We start from the raw sequence: 22,135 nt of genomic DNA, 5'->3' as shown, positions 1-22,135 counted from the left end.
TCAATAAAAAAAAAATATCACATCGATGGATTGAACCGAAGCACCTTCTCTGTCGTCATATTTATACGTGGCATTAAAAAATATAAAAAATTTTCAAATAAAACTTTATATCTGCGGTTGGCTTTTCAGCAAATTTCAATGGCAAAAACTTTGGTCAAGAAATTCTGAAAATATCAACAACCTGTTATCGTTCGTGATAAACTTTAAATTAAACAATTTAAAACATTATGATTGATCCTATTTTGAAAGCGTTTCTCAAAGAATACGAAATAAGTGTTCCGTACACACGCATTCGTAGTGAGAAAATGTGTAAACAGTGATACTATTTTATATCCTTCGGAATATCATGATAAATAAGTATGACGGATCAAATTTTCTCGAACTGGGTATCAACATCGAAGAAAAAAGAGAATTAAAAAAAAAAAAAAAAATACAAATCTGCATGTGTTATGACACTTCGGTTGATACGTCACATTTCACGTTGAACATCGACAGTCGAAGCATTGGCTGCTGTGAGCTCGACACGAGCCTTCAAAACATTGAAAACAGACATATCGTGTTTTTGTGTTTCATTGTGAGAATGTACTCGGACATCGAAGTCGTCAAGAAGATGAACGGTATATTTGTGAGTGCTCTGGGTCTGTTGCACTCTCGGGATATCGATAGTGCTGAAAAACTCAAAAGAATGTTGAATTCTTTGATTGAAAAGGAATCATCGAGTGTTTCGGATCGAGAACGACAGAGCAGATTGAAGCATTCATTAACTGATCGCAAAACCGAAACTTTCGTTGACAATGTGGTTCAATCCATACCCAGGAATGCTCGTCGCATAGACGTATACGATCATCGTTGCGGCAAAATTCACTTGGTCAATCCTCGACAACGGGAAACGACGGATTACGAATCGATCACAGCATGTGATATCGAGCTGGAGCACGAGGATCAATTCCCGGATGAAAACATCGATGTACCGCGGATTTCCATTCCTGAAGAGAACTCTGACGACGTTAGGGTCGTTTGCAAAATATGCAAAGGTGATAAACTCGGTCCTTTGATACTTCTCGAGTGTCAGGAGTGCCAAGAAACTTATCATCCACTCTGTCATCAACCGGCGGTCATCGAAATTGATGTCTACGATCCCCGTCTCGTATGGCGATGTGGAAAATGTCTCGAAACTACTAACAGAGCGCATGGACATCTTTTGAACGATACATCATCGTTTGTAATGACTCTCGGAGGCGACGATGACGACAATGACGACGACGGCGATGACGATGGAAACGAGGGAGAAAATGTGACCGATGACGTTTTTCGAAATACAAGAACGCGAATGACGTTCGATACAATCGATAACAAAGGAACAACGAGAAGTCGTAACTCTGTAAGGAGGAGGACGAGATCAAAAATTCAACATTCCCGGAAAGTGACGACGAAAAATACCTTGGTACAATTGAGAAAACGCGTTGGAACGAAACTTACAGTTAATCGGTCATCGCCATCTTGATTTGCTACTATTTTTTATTGGTTCAGTCCATTGTACATTTCTATGTGGTAGTACATTAAAGTAAAACGTCTTTTTTCTCCTCTTTCTTTATGAAATTGTTTTTAATCGACCAATCATCATATAAAATACAAGCCGTATGTAGTCACGTGACATTTTAATTTTTTTTTCGCAAATTCATGAATCTTGTTGATGGGGGAGAACCTGGGCAAAAAGGGATAGTACTTTAAATGCTACGGAACTTTCACTTCCATCCATTCAATTTTTTCTATATTTCCCTAAGAATAAAACAGGATTCTTTCAAAACTTCTTCTACTTTAATATTTCGCCCGATTTCCATTTTTTCAACAATTCTTTTTTAATACTCTCGCTGATTGAAATGGCAGTGAAAAAAATATTTCGCATAATTTTGAGGGATACCCTGTTCAACCCCTGATGAAATAAATCTTTTTCTTGAAAATTAAAAAACGCTACAGTATATTTAATGTTTGAGAGTAAGAAATAGACACAGCTTCTCAAATTTCTTGAACAAAAGGTGTGATTTTTTATAGAAGTAAAAAATTATTATCTGCCAGTTAAATATTCCATAACGCAGTTTATCGCGGTTTTGCGTTTCTTCACTTTCGCAGGATAGAGGACGGGATTTGGAATTCATAATGATTAACTTGAAATTTTAATTGTCACTCTCGGGTGAGCAACCCCTGCGACCCCCTTCGCCGGCATTTGAATACTATACGAGTATTCGACATCGAAAAGGGTTGTGTGGGAAAAATGAGGATGAGGCTCGTTCTTTGAATATTTAATACCCTCAAGAAGAAAATATTCTACCCATGAGAAAAAAAAAACATCATTATTGTTTTTAAGAAAAACGAATTTTTAATGAAGTTCGATTAATTTGATTTTTCTCGCGCCCCCGAAACTCCTGAACGTTTTTGCGCTCAAACGACCGCGCGCAAATGTCTCCCGCCAAAACGGCAGCGCCAAAACCGCCAAAACGTACTGTTTCCGCGGCGAACGAAACGAGCGACGCTAACCGATAAAAAGACTAATTAAACGCCAAATATTCATTCTTTTTGTTTTTATTAATTCTAAATTATCTCGTTATCGAATAAAACGATAATAAGACATAAAAAATCGTCAAAAATCTGGGGAATCGAATAAAATTACTCTCGTGGCTAAATTTTATTAAGTAGTTGGGGAAATTGACAAAACAAAAAGGCATTTCACAGGGTAAGCGCAAATGGAAGATTCTGGAAGAATTTGCGTAGGCAAACTCATTATTTCGATCAATTTAAATGCTTGATATTTGGTTTTTGTAGTTAAATTGAACTTGTCAAATAATTAATATCCTTCAAATTTGATCTTGTCGTTGTAAAATAAAAAAATTTATAAAAAACACACTTCAGCGCATCTCATGGTTGAGATTATACAATAGCGTTGAGGGAATTAAAATACGAGAATACGAGCGCAGGGCCAATCAAAATATGAGAACGCGAGCGCAGAGCTAATCAGAAATTAGAAAATAGTAAAAAAGTAGTCACGATCGAAAGAGGCATAAAAATCGATGCGCGAACGACTCGGGAGGCAGTTTTTCCTCAGTTCCCTAAATCGGAGCAAATAAGAAGTTGACCGTAAACTTTTTTCCTGATTCCTGATCCAAGCAAATATTATAACCTATACTAAAATTTTTTTACCTAAAATTTTCTAGTAGATAAATTGTATTTTTGTAAATTTTTGACATTTTTCTTGTTTTTAACGTTTATTATTATTTCTCCAATCAAATTGCAAACAGATAAGCCCAAGTCAGATTTAATTGTAATTTTTGTTCATTCAAAGAACCGCAGTAGGAAAATTTCTTTTTGTATAAAATCAAAAACACTTTTTAATTACCAAATATCTCGAATTTTCGTAATTTAAATTTTGAATCGAGTGTAAAACGTGTAATTAAAAATCGGTTATCTGAAACCGCGTGCGAAATACAATCTTCGATGATCGGCGAATGTGATCGCTAAACGAATATTTAAAAAAAAAACTAAATAAGATTTGTATATGTCGGTCAAGGTCCGTATTGGTTAAAAAAGTTTGTAAAATAAATTAAAAAATAATTTCAGTGTTTTGAGAGCTCACAAATACACCTTTACCTTATTGTTTCGGCGATTTTTCGAGTTAAACTTTTTTTTCATTTAATTTATTAATTTTGAAAAACTTGAAAGAAAGAAGATTTCCTCTTTTATAAAACTTTGGTTCAAACCCTATGGTTTTTGAGTTAAGCGACTTCAATTGACAGAGTTTCGATGGAAAATAATGAAAAAAATAAACTATTGCACGAAAATTCTTAAAAAAATTTTAGTCGATTCACAACGATCTCATGCAACTTTGTCTCTTTTTCACAATTTCATTTGAGCTACGAAATTTTCGAGTTTGCCCTTTATATTCAAAAATTATATTTTTCAGACAAAAATACGATGATTTCGCGAAAAAAAATCGCATGAAGCATTTTAAAATATGAAACTAAAGCTATTGTTCCTCTTTCGTTGTGATAAAAAAAATTTAGCCGGAAATCATGCGTCCAATTTTACACAGCTAAAAAACACCGAAAGAAAAACGATTTTCAAAAAAGCGTACTAGATCCAAAAAAATAATCCTGAAGAATATATGGAAAATATAAAATAGGATATGGAGGTATATATTTGTCCTTTTCAAAACGCCGTCTGCTAATTTGAAATATCTTCATTTCTCAAGAGCTATCAAATTTTTAGTGCGACTCGAATTTTAGTCTGGCGATTCCATACTTTAGGTCAGCGGTGCATGTAAATAGAAATAATACACGACCCAGCGAACTTTTACAGCCTTTTATCTCCCGTTGTTGACTAACGAAAATATTTCAATTATTCGTCGAATGTCATCATTTCTTTTCGAGCAATCATTAATTCTCTCCCACAGGAGGCAGCCACGCGATTTGCTATGGTTTTCTCTCCCCGACAGGTCGTGCGCATACTAAACTCAGCGTCTTAGTATTACGATGTTTGTCCTCTATTATAAGGTTAAACGAGTTCAACTACCTCGACTACTTCTAAGATAGTCTCTTTGAACATCACTTAACTCGCCGATCACTTTCACACACTGTATTATCAATTGAAATTATTCAATAAAACACGAATCAAAAGCTGTCATCCGGACGCCTGCCGAGCCAAAATTCAATTTGTCTTAAAATTCAAACTTGCCAACGTGGTTACTTTCAATGTGTTTCTGATAAAGCAGGGCTTATCAAAAAAGTAGACAACATTTTTTCAACAATCGTCCAACCGTTTCAATCAATAATCGTGCCAAGTTGGAACGTTTCGACAAAGTTCGAACGTTGATTGTGAAGATTTGTTGGTACATAAATATTCGGCTCCTGAAACTTTGATGAACTATTATTATTTATTAAACATTATTAACAGTTAATTTTTCAATCAAACGAAATATCATATATTTTTTTATTCGAATGTCGATTCCTCTTGGTTCGTTGTTCGTCAATCGAAATTTATCACTCGTACAAAATATTTGTGACTTGAAATATGTACTTGGAATGTGCCACGCGGTTCGTCACTGGCATCGCCAGTTTTTTTTTGTGTATGTAGCTCCATAAAATAATACAGAGAATAAATTAGTTTCTCGTCAGAGTCATTATTGTAAAGTATATTTTCATGATTCGATTTACACATCATCATGTTTCGTTCTTTGGACTGTTTATCAATGCCCTGTGTCTGTGGCGTAATTGTGCCGGCTAGCTACATGCAATTAATATATGAAGCTGCACTCCTTAGCGTCTAAAAGAATAAAGCCAGCAAAATATTGAAGAATTATAGTGCAACGAAAAAAATAACGAACGAAGGTTTCGTACCAACGAGAGTAAATTATTTTGGGCAATTGCGCAAGAGTTAAAAATGATAACGGATTGGATAAATTTTGGTTAATTCTAATGATATGTAAAAAATAGATACGAATAAAACCGGCTTGACTGAAAATGCATTGGAATGACATTTTCATATGGTATATACAAATCTAGAACGGGTTTGATATAATTATTTGCTCAACGCGAAAGCGTTATAATTGGAGAACGGATAAATCGAATGGTTGAAGATTGATAAGGTCTTTTAACTTGGGAAATTTTACTTTTATTTCTTTGTGAATTAATATCGTTCGTAATTATGAGTTCGTACAATAACTAATTGAATTATTTGTGCGAAGAAACAATATTCATCCGTGAAAATAATATAACTTATTCATCGACAAAATAGATTTTGATCAGGTCGCAGAAAGTAGACTAGGAACAATTAATATTTGAGAACAATAATTGTTAAAATCCACCATCGATCGAAAGAATTTCAAATGGTGTCATACTTAGGTAATAAAACTAGTCAACTGAATTTAAATTATACCTATATATGATTATTTGTATAAATCACACACCTTAAAACTTCAATTGGGATAATTTTTTTCATTACGATAATCTCAAAAGCTCCAAAAAAAGATTGAGTTCATTTAAAGGGGTAAAAATTCGTCCTAAAATATATGTAAATACACATTGAGCTTCGATCAAATTTACGAATTCGTTGAAAAGTCTAAAAATGTAATTAAAATATGCATTTCACTTGACTCTGAATTGATTTTTATTTTTCGCTGATTTCATTTGGGCAAAGAATTAAAATGCACTAAAATATATACATATTAAAAAGCAATAATCTACGGATATTGAGAAGTGGGTTCTGAAAAGTGCGTATTTTACGGTATGGTACGTTGCACAACGTCCGTACTGTGATTTCTCAGTGTTTATCTAGAAACGGTAGAATCTTGACGCCAAGTATTATTTTTTTATAATATCTGCACATAAACGATCAGCATAACTACACTGTATCATTGACTCCTCATTGACTATGCAAACTCGCCAGTATTCTTTTAGGATATTTTCATTAGTTTTCTTCGGAAGCGAGTAATTTTGTTTTTTCTTGTTAAGTAATACACTTGGCACGTTATTACATTAGGATAGCGATATGCTTGATTGCTAATGATCGCGTCACCTTTGATTTTTTGGTTTCGTTCAGGATTGGGTACAGTCATTTTGAGCGACACAATAGCCTAGGGTAACATACAATTGTCACATTTTTTTGTGGAAGGAAAAAAAACAAATATCAAGAAGAAAAGTTTCGCAGTGTTTTCTTTTCTTCGTTCATAAGCGTTCGAGGCGTTTGTGCGCGAACAAATTATGCGTAGATTCAGCTTACCGAAATTGACTCTTATCACATTTTCGCACACACTCTTGAAGACTAGCAACGTTTTTTTTTTTTTTTACTATATTCACTCGTTCACTCAATATCTATTTCCATCGAATATACCGCTGTGAAAGCGTTGGACGCTTGACGCCAGTTTAATGGCGATGAATAGTTGTCAGCGATCGTTCTAAATGTTAGAGCACACATTCTTTTTTAGTGTTTTCGTTTCGCGTGTAAAAATGTGCAAAAATGATTATCCAGTTGAATCAGTGTGCAACACGTACGAATCTTTCACTCGTACAAATCAAGATTTCTTTTCGTTGGCGTGTAGAATTACAATGATCGCTTATCGAATATTTCATTCTGTCGATCATAATTTTCACATTTTCACTGAAAAATAAATATGGACACTTCTTGTCTTTCGGTGTTTTTTATAAATCTTCCGTGCAAAGGGCGAAATAATATATATCTCGAAAAGCAAAATCTAAAATGACAGCCAAATAAACATCATTCGAATTGTACAAAATGCAGGAAAAAGAAATGTCAATAAAAATTAGTCATGCCCGCAATTGGGACTCAACACTCTCGGAATTCAAAATTTTCGTGTTTTACTTGCTCTCGAAGCGTCGAAGTTTCACTAATTATCGTATAGTCTCTACGAGCTTAATCCTCTAACTTCTAAACATAACTTTACATTTTTTTTTTTTTTTAATATCGTTTTCTACTTTTATCTAAAAAGTATATTGCCAATTGGGAGACGTACGCATCTTAATTTTCTTAAAATAGCATCGCTACCCGTATTTTTTTATAATGGGGCCTTTTACGCTTCATCGAACACTTATTCTAGATTTTTTTCTCGAGAGTTCAAAACATTCAAAGTTCTGCGATGTTAAATATAAACCTTCACTTCCATACCACGTCCGTGAACATAATATCTATTGAATTTTTTGCTTCTGAGTCTCACGAGTTGTCCTGTGACATGACCGAATTTTTGTCAAAATTCATCATTAAAAAAAAAAAAAAAAAAAAAAAACAACAACAACAACTCAGCTCGACGAATTAATAAATATTTTAAACCGTTTGAACGACTCAGAAAAAATGATCAAAATACCGGATTACAAAGTGAAACGTCCCATATAATATTTTCATATATAGCCATGTCTGTGACTCGATATAAATTCGTACATTCTTAGAGTCAATTACTTAAAAATAAACATACGTACAATTTCTCTTGATGCGCGAGAACACAAACGAAGTTCCTACGAATGAAAGAAAAAATGTACCCATTTTATGAATGCATTCTCCGGAAGCAAAAGAGTAAAAAATACTTCGAAAATTCCATCAAAATTTCAATGATTTTTTACTTTGGATAAGTTTAAAAAAAATAAAAATAATGTTTAACGACAAGTTGTTTGTATGCGACAGGTGGAACGATAAATCGACTAGAAATTCATGTCGAACGAGTTGACTAGAAATATTGCTTCATTTAAAAATCGCAGAATCATTATCAAACAATAATAACAATAAATTATATATATTATATATATATACACTAGGGTGTGTCAAAAACATCGATATTTTTTTTTGGGCTCCACAAGCTTTTTTATTTTTATTATGCTAAACGATGAAGCTTGCCAAAAGGACAGCTCGAAATAAAAATTTTCGGCCGGCCCACCGCATACTTCAATTTTCCATAAGAAAAACACGTGAAAAAAAAACTTCGGTTATTGTTTGAATTCCCTACAAATAAAAAAGTCCTTAGAGTCAGTCGCCTAGAACCAACCGTTCAACGGTTACAGCAGTTTGAAGTTTCTAACATCACCAAGCCAGATTTCGCATGTATCAATTTCTATTTTCGAGGTCGCTCCTTTTAATGGCGCTGTTTAAATTAGGCTGAAACCTATGTTTTCTTATATTTTTTGAAAATAATGCAACAAAATAGCAATTGTAGACTTAAACGGTTGGGCATTATACCAACATATAATCACAACAAGTAAGTCAATTCAATTGTAAGTACGGGAAATGAATTGAAGTGTTCTCTCTCTCTCTCTCTTTCTCCCTTTTCCTATGTATATTTGTGTCTGTGCATTCGGTTTGGTTAATTGAATTTCATAATCTATTCAAACAAATAGTGGAAAGACAAACAATCTATGTCGTTCTTTCAAATAAATGAGAACAGTATGTATTCGAAATTTTTTTCCCTAGATAACGATCCTAGATAACCATTTTAGAAAAACTATACGTAAAAATAGTTTTCAGCCCAATTTAAACAGCACCGCTAAAAGGAGCGACCTCGAAAATAGAAATCGATACATGCGAAATCTGGCTTGATTGTGTTAGAAACTTCAAACTGCTGTAACCGTTGAACGGTTGGTTTTAGGCGACTGACTCTACGGACTTCAGTTGTAGGGAATTCAACTCTCTATAAAAATACGTAAGTAGAATATCCGTGATTTTTTTTTTACAGATTATATGGAACAATATTTACCGAAGTTTTTTTTTCACGTGTTTTTCTTATGAAAAATTGAAGTATGCGGTGGGTCGGCCGAAATAATTTTATTTCGAGCTGTCTTTTTGGCTAGCTTCATCGTTTAGCATAATAAGAAGAAAAATGCTTGTGGAGGCCGAAAAAAAAATATCGACTTTTTTCGACACACCCTAATATACACTACCGGTCAAAAGTTTCCGGATAAAAGTCCAAATAAGTTTCCGCGTACTTTTTGTTGCCACAACGTCGGTAGTCAAGATATTCAAATGCAACGAAGCGTATTTTGAAGGAGAGTCATTCCGCTTCGTTCTGGTTTTTTTTAAACAGTCTTTACGACTTTTTTCACGCGTACTATATCATTTTGAAAACGTTCATGTTTGGCTTTATTTTTTCCGTCTTCAACTGGACCGCGTTTAGCGATAAAATTTTATGTTCTGAAATCTGCAAGTGAGTCTATAAAGGCACAAGCCTCAGCTTTAATTTTGTTTTTGAAAAAGTTTGATACGATTGAACGATGAGAATTTTGAATTTTTCAAGAAACTACACTACAAGTGACTATAGAAATGCATCAATAAAAAATGAAAATATAATAATTAAATTTTTTTCACTCTAGATATTCCAACACGAACCCATAATTCTCAAAAAAACCCGAATCAATTCATCAACGTTCAGAAATCTGAAAAAATTTTGAGCTAGAAATGAAACGCTAAAAGTTTTATCAAAAACCCTATCGTTTTCGGATTGTGACAGTCAATGTACTTGAGGTTCCACTGAAAAATTAATGAAAAAAAACTAAAAAAATTCCAACGACTAAAACAATCGTAGACGCAACTGTTTTCTTCACTCTTGTGTCTAATATTCTGTGAATTTAATAGTTGCCGCGGTACACGGCAATTTTCAAAATTTATCTTTTTTTTCTAAAAACGAGATAATTCTGTGAAAAAAAAATCATATCAAACTTTTTCAAAAATAAAATTAAATCTGAAGGTTGTGCCTTTATAGACCGCTAGCAGACTTCAAGACACAAAATTTTATCGCTAAACGCGGTCCAGTTGAAAACGGAAAAAATAAAGTCAAAAATGAACGTGTTGAAAATGACGTAGTACACGTGAAAAAAGTCGTCAAGATTTTTCAAAAAAACCAAAACGAAGTGGAATGTCTCTTCTTCAAAATACGCTTCGTTGCATTCGAATATCTGGACTACCGGCGTCGTGGCACCAAATAGAACGCGGAAACTTACTTGGACTTTTGTCCGGAAACTTCTGACCGATTGAGTGCGCGCGTGCTTATGTACGTACGTTGAATTATCAACTATCTTGTACGGTCAGACATAAATCCATCGAAAATAAAAAAGACTAACCATTCGGATTCGGATCGAACAAGGTGAAATTTAACACGAACTGAATGTCGACCTGGAATAAGATTTTTCCGCTTTTTTTCTTTCTTGTGTCCGGTCTCTACTCTGCTCGATCTTTAGGATGTTTTAAGTTTAGTGAAATAATACAACGTGTTGATTTTAAGAATAAAAAATATTGTTTTTCCAATATTTTTATCGCGTCTTATGTTTTAACGGTCCGAAAAGTGCCCAGTGCCTTATTTTGAAAGTGTCGAATTCTCTTAAGTGCCGACATTAAACGACCCAAAAAATATTTAAAAATCGTGACTTTTTGGTTTCTTTTTTCGATCACATTGCATTGAAAACGTCGACAAGTTATTTTTGTTTTTGCTTCTAGTATAGTTCGAAATTTTAGATGAAATAAAAAAAATCCCTTTAACGCGTTACTTTTTCTTTTTTTGTAATATAGCAGTAAAAACGGATAAAAATATTTGTTGACGTTTTTATGATATGAGGCTACAACACGGCACCATGAGCTCGATTTACCTCGACCATGATTAACAGGCAATAGACACTTTGAGACAAAGAGAGCCAGAAAGAGGCGAGATAGAAGAAAAGTGCAAATGATTTTTCTTTATCTTGTTGGTAACTTAATCGATCTTATTCGTCGGTAGACCGTGTCCTACGACTAACTGCTCCTTCGGGAAGTCGAGGATCACCGTTACATGGAACGCCATATTAGCAGCTGCTATGATGTATTCACAGAGGGAGAACCAACTAAAAGCTACGTAAATACGAGAATTAATCATTAATAATCTTTTTATACTATAAGACTATAAGAAACTATAAGAAAATCTATAAAATCTTATAGAAACTACAAGATTTTATTACTATAAAAAAACCTTTCCCAATCGATTCTTTGCTGAAGCTCATTAGCCCCTGAACACCTGCCTCTTTTTTCATCTCCAACGACAGCTCAATAATATGAATAAACTGTTTTTGTCATATTTGAATGGTTTTGGACGAAATGAATTATTTTAAATATTCTATTCAGACATTTATTCGCATCTTTGAGAATAGTATCGACTCATTGTCTCACTAGAATGCAATGGTAAAAATTCGCGGACTTACCTAAATCGTGGCACAACAGTCGATGCTTCAAGAAAAATATAATAAGACCGATCGTACTGGCCATACTTGTTGCGAAAAGCGCCTGTTTATACTGAAGACTTGGTGCATTCGGTGTCATTAGACGACCTAGTTTTACAGCTGTCAGCATATACGTTAGCGAACTGACCATGAATATTATGAAGATTTTTTCATGAACCGCTGAAACAGGAAAATTACACATTGTTATTATTGAGATAGCTGATTCATAAAAGTTTTTCTGAAGAATTTTTTCAAACCGAAGGGTCAATTTCAGGAAACTGATCTGTGGTTGCGTGCCAAATCATTCCAAATTTGAGACATATTTCGTTTCAAAACTCCTGCAAGTTCACTAGGATTTCTTATTATGAGCGACTGAAAACTCAGCTTTTCTCGTCATATCTTATAGGCACTGAAGTATTTTCGTTTTTTTTTTTTGCAGAATCTCAGTCACATTAAAACATATCGGGCAATTTATCGAAAAGCGTGATTACTGTGCGAGCCACCTTCTTAATAACTCTTTTCAGACTGTTTGCAGACTGGCATGTTTCGTGAAGGGATAAAACAACACTTACTACCTTCGATAAGTTCTTCATATGACGTGAAAAATTTTCGAAATCCTAAGTCAATCGTTTGAACATTTTTTTGACAGATTGTTTTATTGTATCATATTTTTCGAATATAAAGCATAAAGTTGTTCGTCGAGGAACTTTGGTTTAGCAAGTAAATATGTCGCCATAGACTTTTTGATCTTACAGAGTATGAGGAAAATTAGAATTGTCATGAACGTATTGTTTAAAGTAACAAGACAATCATCTTGATGTTGAAGCATGAATTATGAGTCGCACTAACTGATTTTCGTTGAATCCATCTTGCTAAGCTTTTGCGATAAAATACACTCCGTCTTTTTACATATATAAATAAATTACGGGTTCACAGGATAGGTAACAAGATTCAATTTCACCGTTGAAATGTTATCGAATCCATAGCTCGTTTCATTTGAGGAAACCGTATCGATCAATAGAGCCGAATGAATAGGGATGTGGAATCTTTCAAGGTTACACGGGAGAATAGAATCAATTCAAGGGCCAGCGTCAAGATCAATGTAGCAATAAGTCGGGGATCAACCGATGCGCTAATAATTCTTGTAAACACGTGTTAATTCAGGTAAAGATAACACAGCAATGCTAATTCAATCAACCCGATTATCATGCAATCGATCCGTTAAATAACATTCGAATCAATGCGAAGCGATTCGAAGCGATTATTGTAGTAAATAGAGATTTGGGATTATTTTAAGAAAACTACTGTACTGTATACTACTCAAATGTGTGCTAATTTTTCAAACCGCTTTTAAACCAAGTTTAACGTTCCGGTAAAAGGTATTGTTAGTAGATATACATCAAAGCATATTTTATTAGCGTGAAAAAATATTTAAAAATAATAGTTTTATGAAAGCATCCACTGATAAATCCAAATTTCCATGATAACCCATTTTCAGTGGTATTTTTGAAAGAATTATCTGCATGCTTTAACCAATTTCATCGCACTACGTCTTATTTTGTTCCTCAACTGATCCTCTACGAATCCATCACGTAGATTTTTTTTTTAATTCGTTCCTCCAGAAATTGTTAATGATTTTTTTTCACTTAATGAACGAAATTAGTTACAACAATGAAACGATTAAGTTAAAAAACAAAAAACTACATGGTGGATTCGTAGAGGATCAGTTGAAGAACAAAATGAGACGTAGTGCAATAAAATTGGTTAAAAATATAGTTAATACTCTGAAAAATCTCAGTGAAAGTGTGTCATCACGGAAATTTGGATTTATCAGTTGATGGTTTTGCAAAATTATCGTTTTTAATATTTTTACATGTTAATAAGATATGCTATAATACAGATCCACTGACAATACGTTTAATCGCTACGTAAAATGTGGTCTAAAATCGTTATAAAATTCAATACTCATTCGACTAGTATGAAGTCCAGTTAGTTATTTTGACTGTGAATTTTCTATGTTAAAAAAGGAAGTAAATCGTTTTTGACAACATTGTTCCAATAATATTGGTGCAATGGATGTTGTGCAATAAAGACTTGGCAATATTTTGCCGGGAAAGAATTAGACTCACAGTAATTTTCTCTGTTTGAAATGTACGTAACTCCAGAAAGCGATGCTATTTCAGCAATGTTGAGCCAAAAACAAAGATTCAGGAGCCTGCAGCCGACTATTTTCTTTGGTACATCTTTCATGTTTCTGAGTATTTTGCGATAGTACGAATAATATACTATTGCGATCACCAATCGCGGTCCCATGTGCAGGGCTATACTTATACGCCATAGATAACGCTGTGGCGATATACCCGTGATCGCCGAAATTGACGGTAAAATGTTGTACACCTGAAAATCAATCGTTTTTTTTTAAAATAGTGAGTTTTTCATTTAAAAACGATGCTATTCACGTGAATCTCGCATTGTTGAAAAAATTGATCCAATTGACAGATGCTGTTAGAATGAATGTAACAATTGGACAACTTGATGAAACAAAATCCCTGGGCATTTTTTTTAAATTTGGAACATCATTATGCATTGTTCATGTGAATAGTTTCTATGTTGGCAATTAAAAAATCTGTTAGGTTGTACACGATTTTTTTTTTCAAATGCAGAAAACGTTCGTTTCAAGGCTACTGAGTCAGACATTTGAAAGATAATGTTCTTCATGAACAGATGCAGGATTATTTGAATTGAATGAGTTGTGTTCATTGGATATTGATGTTGCAGGATGACATCTTCAAAAGATTAGAGAAAATAGCGCGAAGACTAGGGTGTGCGGGAAAAAACAATATTTTTGTTTTCCTTTGCATCCAGCCGAAAAAGTTAAATTAAGATGAAAATAAAAGAATCCCAAAAGCAGAGCTCACCAAAAAATTATTTTGAACGGCGCATCTCGTTTGAAGATTTTCCATATAAGAATAACCCAGGAATCTATTGAGAACTCCGACCATCGTATCATAACTCTTCAGGAAAAAGTCACACAAAAACCACAAGAATGTGTTTTTATAGAAAATTGATTTCCCTACAAAAAAAGTCTGTATGAATATTCAGCTCGGAGCAACCATTTTGATGCTATCACCGTTTGAAGTTAAATCGATGGAAAAAATTTTTTCAATAAGACTGTGAAAATAAAATTTTTCGTTTCACGAACTTCTTGGTTGTTTTTCGTAGAGAATTACTTCCTTTATTAGAAAATTGTTATAATAATTGTAATTTTATAATTTTTATAAATACATTTATTTTTATAATTTTCATCGAATTATCGTAAACACGTTTCTTACTTCGTTTTCATAGGATAACAATGTTTTTCACTGACAAGGAAGCAAACTGTATTTTCCCCTTCGATTTTGATAGTTTCTTTATATGCCCACCGAATATTAAGAAACATGTATTTTTTTATCGGCTAATTATTTTTAACGGGTGAAATCGACCCCCAAAGTTGGACATGTTTTGCATCTGATAGTGTTTCATAGGAAAGTTCCGACCGATCGAAATAAAACGATTTGCAAAATGTTCTGCATGTCAAATAATCTATCTGACATGCCCAACTTCTCATGTACCCCTATTACATAGGGATGTTTCACCCCCGAATATCTAGAATTCATTCGTATAACCAAAACTTACGATCTGATTCTAATAGAACAAATTCTATTTTGCGAGCAAAAAAAAATCAAATTGGCATGTTTTTGGGTTTTCCTCGGATCAAAAAAAATTAAGGGGGTAAAACCTTCAAAAATTTAAATTTTATTTTGGGGATTGTCCCCTTCTGATTTCAATATTTTTTTTATAGAATGTAGCTTAACGAAAAATAAGAGACATTTTTTTATCTGCTCCAATTATTCTTAATCAATGAAACAAACCCCCAAAGTTGAGCATGTTTTTCATCTGGTAGAGTGTATCATTCACAATTAGTGAAAAACATTGTTATCTTATGAAAACCAAGCACGAAACATTTTTACAATAATTCTATGAAAATTATAAAAATAGGTGATTTTATAAAAATTAAAAAACTGCAATAATTACAACAGTTTTCTAATAAAGGAAGTAATTCTCTACGAAAAACAACCAAGAAGATTGTTCGTGAAACGAAAAATTTTATTTTCAGTCTTATGAAAAAATTTTTTCCATCAATTCTACTTCAAACGGCGATAGCACCAAAATGGTTGCTCCGAGCTGTTTATTCATAAGGACTTTTTTTGTAGGGAAATGAATTTTCTATAAAAACATATTCTTGTGGTTTTTGTGTGACTTTTTCCTGAAGAGTTATGATACGATGATCAGGTTTCTTCAAACGAGATGCACCATTCGAAATGGTGGGCTCTGCTTTTGGAATTTTTTATTTTCACCTTAATTCAACTTTTTTGGCGGGTTGCAGAGGAAAACAAAAATGGTTTTTTTTTGCTTTTACAACCAAAATTTATTTTATTCTCACTCTCCAAAAAATGTTGGTAAGTAAGAATAAAGCCAATTTTAACTCAGGTAATAAATAATAAGAACAAGTGATAACTGTGCCGAATGATAAATTTTACCTGTTCACCTTTAATTATTATTATAGACATATTATGGACATGGATATTATTTAATTGACTTGAAATTTCTCATAAAATTTGAACCTTGAAGATCAGAATATGTTCCTATAGTTGAAAAATAAAATACCAAAAACTTACACGACAGTGAGTCTCGTGGATATCATCCTGTTGAAATATATAAGCAGTAACAAAGCAAATCAAAAGAGTGACAAGCGGTAAACAAACAGTGGCGATGCACAATTTTTTGAAGGATATTTCAAGATGAATGTAACTCTTGTTATTCCCAATATTGTTGAGCTCCATTTTTGTTTCACTTCAGCTCAATTTTCACTCTTTATTCAGGAACAAAACGTCATTGGAAAGACACCGGAACATGTCTGAGAATTATGTCGGTTGCTATTCGAATAGCAACAATATTCAGCGAGTGTTGGCCCATGGCGTAACGAGCATTGCTATCACAATATCCCTGAAAAGAGTAAAATGAAGGTCGAAAAAAAATATTTAGTTTGAGTTGTAGTATTCAGGAATCGTAAAAGAACGCGGAGATTGTTGACGACGTTTAATGTCAAAGATCAGCGCGTTCTTGGCCCCGAATATTTGACCGTGACGCAACGAGACAAATCTTCTGTTCCGTAAATAAACTCCTGAAATCGGAAATAACTTTTCCGACACAAACGCACCATTGTTAAAAATAACTTAGTCGCTTTTCTCTTTCCTTATTTTGACGGACAGATTATTGTATATAAATAGAAAAACGATCGTACTCAGGTGCATCAAGACCGAAGATTTGACGTTTCGTCATCAAATTCACGTGTACAGCGATCAACAAACTGATAAAAAAGCTCAATGGGGCGGAGAGGGAAGAATATTATGATTGTCAAATAAATTCGTGTATGTTGAACGTATAGCGATCAATCAGGGGCATTATTTTCTCTCAGAATAATTTGTTCTATAAAATTATACTCAATCATGGTGGATAACACCGTTAAATGATTTTAATGACTGCACGATTCTTCAACAATTGGGAATGTTACTTTATGCATTAAAGTTTCATTGAAAAAAAAGGGAGTAGCAGTAAGGAATACAGCGAAAGATCGATTTACCTTGCTGCAGGAGTAAACGGAACCAAAGAAACGAAACGTCTGCTGTTCCCATCTTTCCATTGATACCCTGAACTATACTATACTAGTTATACTACTGGAATCTGGAACGCTGCCTCGGCGTTTCGAGAGAGATAGTTGGAATGTGAAAAATTGTCTTTGTTGGTACAATCCACCAAAAAAATTAGTTGGAAGCGAAAACTAACCTCGAATATGGAAGTGTTGTTGCATGCTAGAAAACGATTTTCTGTTTAGACTGTACAATAACAAATGCGCGTGCCCACAATCAGATAGAAAAGGAATGCGATTTCACACTCGTGTTTTCTCTGTCAAAACGCTCGGGTCCATTGAGAAATTATGGGAGTCAGCCAGCCTCTCAGTGTAGTGCTTTCCAATTGGAGTACAGTGCGGCATGTTGTGTCTCCCGAACGTGCTGTACGCCAGGGATACCAAAATTTCGAGTCAAGTTTTTTTTTCTGAAAGCGGCATCATTGAGTTCTTTCGTTGTTTTCAAATTTTCCTCGCAGAATAGAAAAACACAATACCAGGTACAACCGTGCGAGTGAAAACGAGATGAACAGTAATACAATGCAAGGTAATATATTTAAGTATATAATTAATAATCAGATTAAATATTGACAGTTTCACGAAAGCGTACAAAATGTGCATTTCTGTCTAACGAAAATTCTGTTGAGAAAACTGTGAATCTTTACTTGTAATCTATTGTTTAGTATGTTGGAAGATAAATGATTTCTCGCTTTCTCGAATTATGAATCGTTTTCAAGATAAATATAATTTTTAATTTTTGTTGTTTTTTTTTCACACTAACGTCGAATTCTTGTTTAAAAAAAACTTTTTTTTCATCATCCTCACCATTTGTTACAACTTTTGTAGATTGGTATTTATGCAAATATGGTCTAGGTGTTATTGAAAAATTAGATCAGATGTCCAGTTATGGCAACTTTGTTGGGAAACCTCTTATATATACTGATGACTCCAGGAATTTATATACTATGCTGCAGTGACGATGATCCTGATGATCAATGCAAATATATTATATAAGGATATTATATTCAAGATAACTATTTATATTTTTATGGAGAATAATGATTTAACATTTGTTCATGTAATGACATTGCAGAGTGAGTCCTTTCAATCGAATATCGTCATAACGAATCTAGATATTTACAAATGAAGGATTCGTCATGGAGCCAAAGTACAAAAGGTTTGAATGTTACATAAAATATTAATTGTAACAGTTTTTGTTTGACTATTGACTAAGACTTCATCTGCATGAAACTTTTCATGTAGCCACAGATATGCTTTGGACCAAGAATGCAACACTAACTCTTATAAGTTTGTATGATGCAAAGAAAGACCTGTTGACCCATCAAAAAAAAACCAAAATTGGGCAAGAAATATCACAAGTACTGAAGGAATTATACATAGGTGTAAGCATTGCTAAGCAGCTTTTCAAATTTCTAAAAGTTCTGTATACATGAGGTCGTATTAGGCTTGGTGTTTCAAGCCAATTTTTCTACACATGCATTATGAAAAAAAATTAAATATCACAGCTAAACATTTGTTGAATGAATTTATATCTAAGTATGCAGAAAAATAGGAAGTAAACAACTGGCGATTGCTTTGAAAATCTTTTTCAGACCATAAAATTTTTACAGCATTATGGTTTCACCGAACCCAAAGAACCTTAATGTTTTAACATTCTTCGTTAGGCTCCAAAAAAATTGAGTTTTTTCAATCACCCTTACATACATATTACTATCACAGATACATTTTCATATGATTATAGATGTCAGTGGATCAAGTTCGGTGGAAATTCAATTGCCTCCGTCAAAAATACAAGGAATAAACAAGACAACCGATTTCGGTCGTTCTTGTAGTCGTTTCGACCAAAATCCTGGTCGTACAATCTGCTAGAGCGATAACAAAAAGAGCGGTTGAGCACATATGACTTTTGATTTTTATAATGAAAATGGACGAAGTTTGCAACGTAGGCAGAAGTGGTATTGATCTAGACCCCTTCGTGAAACAGGATCAATTAGGGTAAAAACAAACGTTGATTTGGCAAATTATTACCTCGAGCATTTAAAAACAACAGAAGAACAACAAAAATCTCGGGATGAAAAAATTGACTATATGAAGATTCGAGCAGATTCTCTGTTGTTAAAAAAAATGAGAATTGAAATTTCGTGAGAAAGAGAAAGAGAAAAGGCAATAACGAATAAAATGCTCAAATTGAAGGACTCAAACGAAGAACCAATGAAAATTGAGAAACAAAAGTGTTATTTACTACAGAAACTGCTAAATAGAGAAAATTTCGATTCTGATTGAGCCAAGTTAAATATCTTTGTACCAATAGTACAAACACAAAATGATGTTATGCCACAGGCCTTATTCAATCCGAAAATGAGTATTATAGTTTTCTTGAACTTTAAATATTGCAATAAGTTGTGAAGGAACCAAATATTAATGTAAGTAAAAATTTATTATTCTGTTGAAATAATAATGGAATATGCCAGTTTCAAAACTGTTTAATAATAAGTATAACAGATAACAATTGTGTATTGAATTAATGAAGCATTCATTGTATTTGGTATCAAAATTACATTTCCATTTATATATCTATTTATATAGATTCATTTATATAATAATATGTACTTCATGTACTAATGTGTACTCAAGATAATCATCTTGCATGTGTAAATTTGCGTTTTTGGGATCATTTGGTAGTTCTCCATGAAAGATATCACTCGCATCAATACAGTAATTATGTAAAATGCATGCTGCGACAACAATTTTGTTGATAATTGATATATTTCTGTATTCAATGAAAAATTTGATTTGACGAAATCTTCCCTTCAACATACCAACTGTCTTTTCAATCATCATTCGAGTAAATGAATTCAAAAAGTTGAATTCTTTTTCTCGCGAAGTTAAATGCCCATTATTCCGAAATAATGGAACAAGCTATGACAATGATGGGTATGCTGAATCCCCGATTAAAAAAGTACTGTGTGGAAAAAAAGTTGTCTACATCATCAGTAATCTCTTCATATAATGAAGGAACTCGAGCGTCGTGCAAAGAACCCGGTTCACTACAATACACATTTGTAAACCCTATATTTGAATCGGCCACAGCTTGTAGGATGACTACAATAAGATATTGAGTTCATTGAAGGCTTCTCGATGTGTATGTGGGTACAATCGTAAAATTGATTGCACCAACAACGTTTGAAATTGATTTCTTATTATAGAAGCCATTACTTATTGCCGTAAATTCATGACGAGTTTGCGACCATCTGATATAGCAGTATTAAATTTTATTAAAATCCAGGTAAGTTCTCGTCAAATTATGCGAAATTTCGAAGCGGTCAACAATCGTTCGCAATGGTTCAGTATTAGCCATGAACCACAGAAATAATAGAAAACAGACTTTTCCGCTGATTGACTTAATCTCAAATGTATTGTGGGAAATAAATGCTGATCTTTCGATTTCATCTGCAAAAATAAAATATGCAGTGATTATTATATTGGTATTATTTGATGTATTGTCATTTTTCATCAATTAGTTTCTATAACAATAGATATATATACAATGTAGTTTAAAAAATAGCGATTGTGAGATTATTACCAATCAATTGATTTGCTGTAGCACGTTGTAATCGGAAGAACTCTTTGAACTGCAAATCTGGCCAAGATTATAAAATTTTGAGATAGCTCTCGACACGATCGCCTACATCCTGTAGTTAAATATTGAAGTAGTGAAAAATATAATGTGTCGTTGTTGTCGTCAATCTCGAATACCCAGCTGCCATTTGATGATGTGAAATTCGAGGCACTTGGAGAATCTCTATTATTAGAGGTAAAAATCTCACTGCTTGGTTGTAAAGTATCCATTAAAAAGAATTTTACTCAGCGATTAGATATCTATAGAATTACAAAATATGTATAAGCACTATTGCTCAGTTAACCATTCACCATTTTTCACCATTTTGAATTTTGGAAATCTGATGTCAAATTCGTAATCAGCGACCCCAAAAACCATGGGGTACCAAATTTCAATCGAATCGGTGTAGTAGAAATATGTTTTTTTTTTCAAATGCCCCCATATGTGTCATGACACAAAAATGGCACGACTTTTTTTGCCCCTATGTGTGTCACTCACAGTGAAGGGGTTAAAGTTGGGAAGGAAACGAGCATAATTGTGCCTCACAGTACCGTTTAATTGGAAAGCACACCTAGAGTTCAGTGCAGTGACATATCGCGCAATGCCATCTGGCATTGCGCGGCGTTTCTTTCATGGTCCACCAATTTCTAGCGTTGAAAATATAACCGCATAAATGCCTACTTTTGGAAAAACCGCATTATTGTGTTCTTTTTTCAAATACATCATTCAGGAAAATACGGAAACTAGTGCTGCAAATGCAATTTGTCAATTTTCAAACAATTCCGATTTTTGCAAATTTTGAAGTCCACTTGAATTGGCTGATCAATTCAAGCAGGCTTTTACAAACTCCCCTACATCTTTTCGAAGATTTTGTTTATGCTCATCATATAACAATTAAATCGGCGATTAAAAAAAAGTATATACGTAATTTGAGCTCGTTTTCTCAAACATTAATTTGAGTTTAAACTCGGTTCATCCTATCTCAAAACGATATGAAAAAAATTGAACGGATTTCATTTTCGAGTGATCTTTGCAAGG

At 33.5% G+C, this 22,135-nt stretch overlaps 2 protein-coding genes and 1 long non-coding RNA gene across 5 annotated transcripts; 2 read left to right on the top strand and 1 right to left on the bottom strand.

The window, feature by feature from the left end:
• Positions 1–495: 495 nt before the first annotated feature.
• On the top strand, positions 496–1,686 carry LOC122405838 (integrator complex subunit 12-like). The gene has a single exon (XM_043410845.1). It carries the CDS (start codon positions 581–583, stop codon positions 1,502–1,504), a length of 924 nt encoding a protein of 307 aa, XP_043266780.1. The 5' UTR covers positions 496–580; the 3' UTR covers positions 1,505–1,686.
• A 3,959-nt stretch (positions 1,687–5,645) lies between these two features.
• LOC122405839 (post-GPI attachment to proteins factor 2-like) lies at positions 5,646–17,729 on the bottom strand. Of its 3 annotated transcripts, XM_043410848.1 has the most exons (6): positions 17,616–17,729; positions 17,413–17,521; positions 16,448–16,775; positions 13,859–14,126; positions 11,712–11,909; positions 5,646–11,364 (listed from the first exon to the last, which is right to left on the bottom strand). In XM_043410848.1, the coding sequence occupies exons 3-6, from the start codon at positions 16,610–16,612 to the stop codon at positions 11,231–11,233; spliced, it is 765 nt and encodes a 254-aa protein (XP_043266783.1). In that variant the 5' UTR covers positions 16,613–16,775; positions 17,413–17,521; positions 17,616–17,729; the 3' UTR covers positions 5,646–11,230. The 3 variants fall into 3 exon arrangements, with proteins under 3 accessions (XP_043266783.1, XP_043266782.1, XP_043266784.1); XM_043410847.1 differs by lacking the exons at positions 17,413–17,521; positions 17,616–17,729 and adding an exon at positions 16,990–17,332; XM_043410849.1 differs by lacking the exons at positions 17,413–17,521; positions 17,616–17,729 and adding an exon at positions 17,074–17,332.
• A 60-nt stretch (positions 17,730–17,789) lies between these two features.
• Positions 17,790–21,840, top strand: LOC122405841 (uncharacterized). Its single transcript, XR_006259835.1, has 3 exons — positions 17,790–18,004; positions 18,551–18,634; positions 19,220–21,840. It is a non-coding gene; the product is annotated as an uncharacterized lncRNA (long non-coding RNA).
• The last annotated feature ends 295 nt before the right edge of the window (positions 21,841–22,135 follow it).

Source organism: Venturia canescens, chromosome 2 (genome assembly GCF_019457755.1).
Source record: "Venturia canescens isolate UGA chromosome 2, ASM1945775v1, whole genome shotgun sequence".
Taxonomy (NCBI): Eukaryota; Metazoa; Arthropoda; class Insecta; order Hymenoptera; family Ichneumonidae; genus Venturia; species Venturia canescens.
This window is presented reverse-complemented; position numbering and strand designations above follow the sequence as displayed.

What these genes read in the sequence shown, in the direction of transcription:
- LOC122405839 (XM_043410848.1), bottom strand. Translation starts at nt 16,612, where the DNA reads ATGGAGCTCAACAATATTGGGAATAACAAGAGTTACATTCATCTTGAA. An exon ending in TCCACGAGACTCACTGTCGT is followed by an intron (nt 14,127 to 16,447) that starts GTAAGTTTTTGG and finishes ATTGATTTTCAG; the next exon opens with GTGTACAACATTTTACCGTC. An exon ending in TTCAAACAGAGAAAATTACT is followed by an intron (nt 11,910 to 13,858) that starts GTGAGTCTAATT and finishes TTCCTGTTTCAG; the next exon opens with CGGTTCATGAAAAAATCTTC.
- LOC122405838 (XM_043410845.1), top strand. Translation starts at nt 581, where the DNA reads ATGTACTCGGACATCGAAGTCGTCAAGAAGATGAACGGTATATTTGTG.